This window comes from Nicrophorus vespilloides, unplaced genomic scaffold, assembly GCF_001412225.1.
Source record: "Nicrophorus vespilloides isolate i.1.1-1 unplaced genomic scaffold, Nicve_v1.0, whole genome shotgun sequence".
In the NCBI taxonomy this organism is placed as follows: domain Eukaryota; kingdom Metazoa; phylum Arthropoda; class Insecta; order Coleoptera; family Silphidae; genus Nicrophorus; species Nicrophorus vespilloides.
This window is the reverse complement of record NW_017097537.1, coordinates 8587-12935: the sequence shown is the minus strand read 5'-3', so window position 1 is coordinate 12935 and position 4349 is coordinate 8587. Positions and strand designations below refer to the sequence as shown.

At 36.6% G+C, this 4349-nt stretch overlaps 1 protein-coding gene across 1 annotated transcript; it reads left to right on the top strand.

Annotated features, from left to right (window-relative positions):
- Positions 1-1523: 1523 nt before the first annotated feature.
- LOC108560345 (potassium channel subfamily K member 18-like) lies at positions 1524-2380 on the top strand (the record flags this gene model as incomplete). The annotated part of the gene is made up of 1 exon (XM_017917854.1): positions 1524-2380. A coding segment is annotated over one exon (837 nt), but the record flags the coding sequence as incomplete, so codon positions are not given.
- Positions 2381-4349: the final 1969 nt, after the last annotated feature.

The window sequence follows — 4349 nt, the reverse complement described above, 5'->3', positions numbered from 1 at the left end:
TCTATTAAAACTTCTATATAATTAACAAATTCTACATTATTTTTTTCACATTTAATAATATATATTTATGTAACAGTATAAAAATAGTCAAAAACAGAAGAATAAAGTTGAAACTGTTATAAAGTAACAAGTAAAATTATTTTATTTGACAAAAATGGGGTAAAACTTGCACGAACAAATGTTTAGGAGAAAAAACACGGTTTTTATATAAATATTATGAAAGTTTTTGTGTTGGCGTAGAGAGGAAATAATACACTTAATCCAGTCGATTTATTTCTATCTATTAAAACTTCTATATAATTAACAAATTCTACATTATTTTTTTCACATTTAATCATATATATTTATGTAACAGTATAAAAATAGTCAAAAACTGAAGAATAAAGTTGAAAATTTTATAAAGTAACAAGTAAAATTATTTTATTTGACAAAAATGGGGTAAAACTTGCATGAACAAATGTTTAGGAGAAAAACACGGTTTTTATATAAATATTATGAAAGTTTTTGTGTTGGCGTAGAGAGGAAACATGGATACATATGAAGCTTTTTAGAGATGAACTTTTCGGAAAGTTTCTTTCTCTTTTTTGTTGCTGGAATCGTGAGGGTATCGCTAAATGGAGGGCATTTGTCTTTAGCACTGAAGAAGTGTCCGGAACTAACTTTAAGGTTTCAATTGGTGTTGATTAATGCGAAAACAGTTTGATTCATCGCTTGGAGGCGGCGGCGGCGGTGGAAGCGGAGGCGGCGAGCCCGAAACAAAAGATAACATCATATCGCATTTATCTCGGCAACAATAAAATGAGGGGGTGGAATCCCCGCATAAATCAGCGGATAGTGTCCGAATAACATTAGCGCTATTTTAACTGGATAGTGTAGTTACATGGCTCGAGAGCAACGAAAGCAATGGGAACGAGAGGGTTGGATGGAGAGTATGTGCTGGATGGGATTCGTTCACTTTGATTCAATTCTAGGCTACGCAATCCAATTATAATTATTCGAAACTCCATAAATCCCTTTTATCTTGAATAGACGATGGCGGTAATCAATTTATTATTGTTAATTATTTGCGTGATCGGCATTGTCCTGAATACAAAAGAAAAATAGATTTAACAATTTGAGTGGAAACACGCATTGTTCCAGTTGATGAAGTTGGCTTTATAAATTTAGGGTCTTCAAAGTGTTAAAACGTTAATTTAAGAAGGAAGTACAAAAAAAAACATTAATTTACCAAAGAATTATGTTGAAAGGTTTATACTAAAATAGTGAACGATTAAAGCAGTAAAGTAACTTTTTGGGTCACGCTGTATATATAAATGATGAAAAGAAGGAAAGAAGTGCTAGGGTGAAATTCTGGGCAGGGCGCAAATAAATAAGGACGGTTTTCTCGGAGGGCTGTTTTGTCGTGGAATCTCCTAACCTAAGCGAATATGTAAATTCGGCCGCAAAATCAAATCCCCCCACGAGACTTCTTCTAAACACATTACGACCCGACCCTAATTACGACCCACGATAATATCAAACTGTTATCTTCCTTGGTACAAACGCACACGAACACTCATATAAATTTCTTTCCTCTCTTCTTGCGTGTTTCAGGTTACGGAAGTGTCGCCCCGAAGACGGGATTAGGAAAGGCCATGACGATGGGTTACGCAATTTTCGGGATTCCGTTGACGCTGCTCTATCTGTCGAGCGTCGGATCCATCCTCAGCCGAATAGCCAGAGGCGTGTTCTCCAGGGCTCTGTGCTGTTGCCTCTGCTCGAACTGCGGCTACTGCTGCTACGACGAGAAGAGGATGGCTGAAAAGGAGAGGAGGATGAAGAAGAAGCGTCAGCAGTTGGAGATGCAGCAGCAGCTGGCGTTGCAGGAACCGTTCTACGTGCGCTCCAATTCTGGCTTCAGCAACAGCGTGCATTCACCGGTGAAGGATATTGATAGCGTCAGCGGCACGGACAACGAGTCCAAGGCTTCGATGCACGGATTATCTATTTTAGCTCCGATCATTCTATGCTTGTGCATCATGTTCATATACATCTGCATCGGTACTTTCGCTCTCTACAAACTGGAGGGTTGGACTCTTTTGGATGGTTTCTACTTCTGCTTCATGAGTCTGACCACCATCGGCTTCGGGAACATGAATCCCGGTGGAGAAGCCTTCACCGGTTACGAGTCCAACACGACGATCTGGTTCTGCTCGCTTTACATCATGTCCGGAATGGCGCTGACCGCGATGTGCTTCAACGTCGTCCACGACGAGATCGTCCATAGGCTCAAGCACGAGGAGAAGATCATCCGCAAGGCCGCCTCCACGAGCTTCCCCGACGACCTCAACGCCGTCGACCCATTCAACTTGACCTCATGACAGTTCAACATGCAGAACAAACAATCCAACCTCTATCACAGGAACATGACCGAGGAGACGTTGCTCAGCACCGGCACCCCCACATCAGTCATCGACCTGGGACACGAGCTCGTCCCAGTCACGAGCTCCAAAATGCCGGAGGTCCTCGAAGGACCAGTTCTCACCGGCGTCTACACTCTACCAGAAGAACCAGAAAACGAAGAAAACACTGAAATGTAATTTTCATTAAATGCAAAAAAAAGAAAATAAGAAGGAAGAACTAAAACAATTAGAAGATGAAAGTTATTAAGAAGAAGGAGAACCCAAACACATCCCCATCTTTTTTATTAAGCAATTTAATAAGTTTTATACACGTTTAAAAAAAAAAATTTGGAATTACAATATCATTGTCTCGCGGCCAAGACGTAAAACCTAAACACGATACCAGCGAGTAGTCTGACCGTTCTCACTAGACTTTTTGTAAATATTATAAATATTATGGAAACATTATTTAATCTAATACCTAGGATGTTTAAGACATAGGAAACTATTGCTGTTTTCACACCCCCTTTTTAACTGTACAAAAATTTTATTATCAATTTCATCTAATCCGGATTCACCCCTTTTATTCTCAATGTACATACATATGCGAATCCGGCCGATGAAAGTCTAACTCTCATCCTCCCCTTGCCAGAAAAAAAAATAACGAAATCATATTTATACCGAAGAGATTTAACAACATCAGCTTAGATTAAACAAACGCATTAGAAGTTTCATAATTACATAATTAAATTAATATAATTGACCAATCAACTTTGATCTTTTTATCTAAAATATACAATTTACACCAATTGAACTCGACGACAAAAAAAATGACATTTATTGTTGATTTCATCATTTCCCTCCCCGCAGCGAATCCATCAACATCAGTGGAAGAGGGTTTTCTCTTTTTTAGATTACATTTATATCCTTTTATTTTTGGCGTTTCCCCATTCTGCAAAAAACCTTTTTTACATATCACGTCGGGGACATATTGCACGCAGTTTGATTCTCCATTGCCAAAAATTCGCGTTTGATAAACGACAGTGCGGGGTGGTTTTTGTTTTTTTTTGTTGTTGTTTTGTTGGTGGTTGCTGTCCGATTCGCGTTTGTTTTTCGGTTTAGAAGTCGTTAATTTTTCAGGCCAGGGGCTGATGAAAAATCAATAATATATCACTACTGCTCTCTCTCTCTCTTTCTATACTATAATACTAATCCGAAAGGTCACAGAAACATCCCTCAACGAAAGAAATATAAATTAATAAATAAAAGCGTATTAATGAAGGTAAAGAATCTTTTGGTGTTTTCTATTTCTGGAAGTCGCAGAGGGATGGAAAAATAAAATGTGAGGATATTTATGAAACTGATTTGTTTGGTTTTCGGCGACGTTTAATGGATTAAAGCGAACGAATCTTATGAAGTTATATATAACGTATATATCTTTAACATAGAATTATATAATGAGATGTATAAAAAAAAATGATAAATTTCTGTCAAACAGGAGATATATATATATTATAGAGAAAGTATATATACTATATATATATGAAAGTTACACTTAGTGTAATTGAAAATGTCATTTGTATAAACAATGGTGAATGAAATAAAGACTTCTATGAAATATGTAAAAACTTGTTTGTTTTTTTTTTCAATTTCCTTTTCTTGTTTAAAACAATGATTCCTAATAAAAATCTCGTTTATTAAACCAATAAGAAATAAAAAGTAAATTGTAAGCAAATTATTTCAACGTATATTTTTAAATTTTAACTAAATTTCATAAATCATACAAAGTCAATAATCTTAGTTAAGGGTCTAAATCGCAAGTCCAACAACCGAAACTATTGAAATCCCGACGCTTGAAATCCCGACTATGTCAAAATCCCGACTACCATAAAAATGTTAGTGTACAAATTTATAATAATAAAAGACATTGTCGGGATTTCAATATAGTCGGGATTTCGATATAGTCGG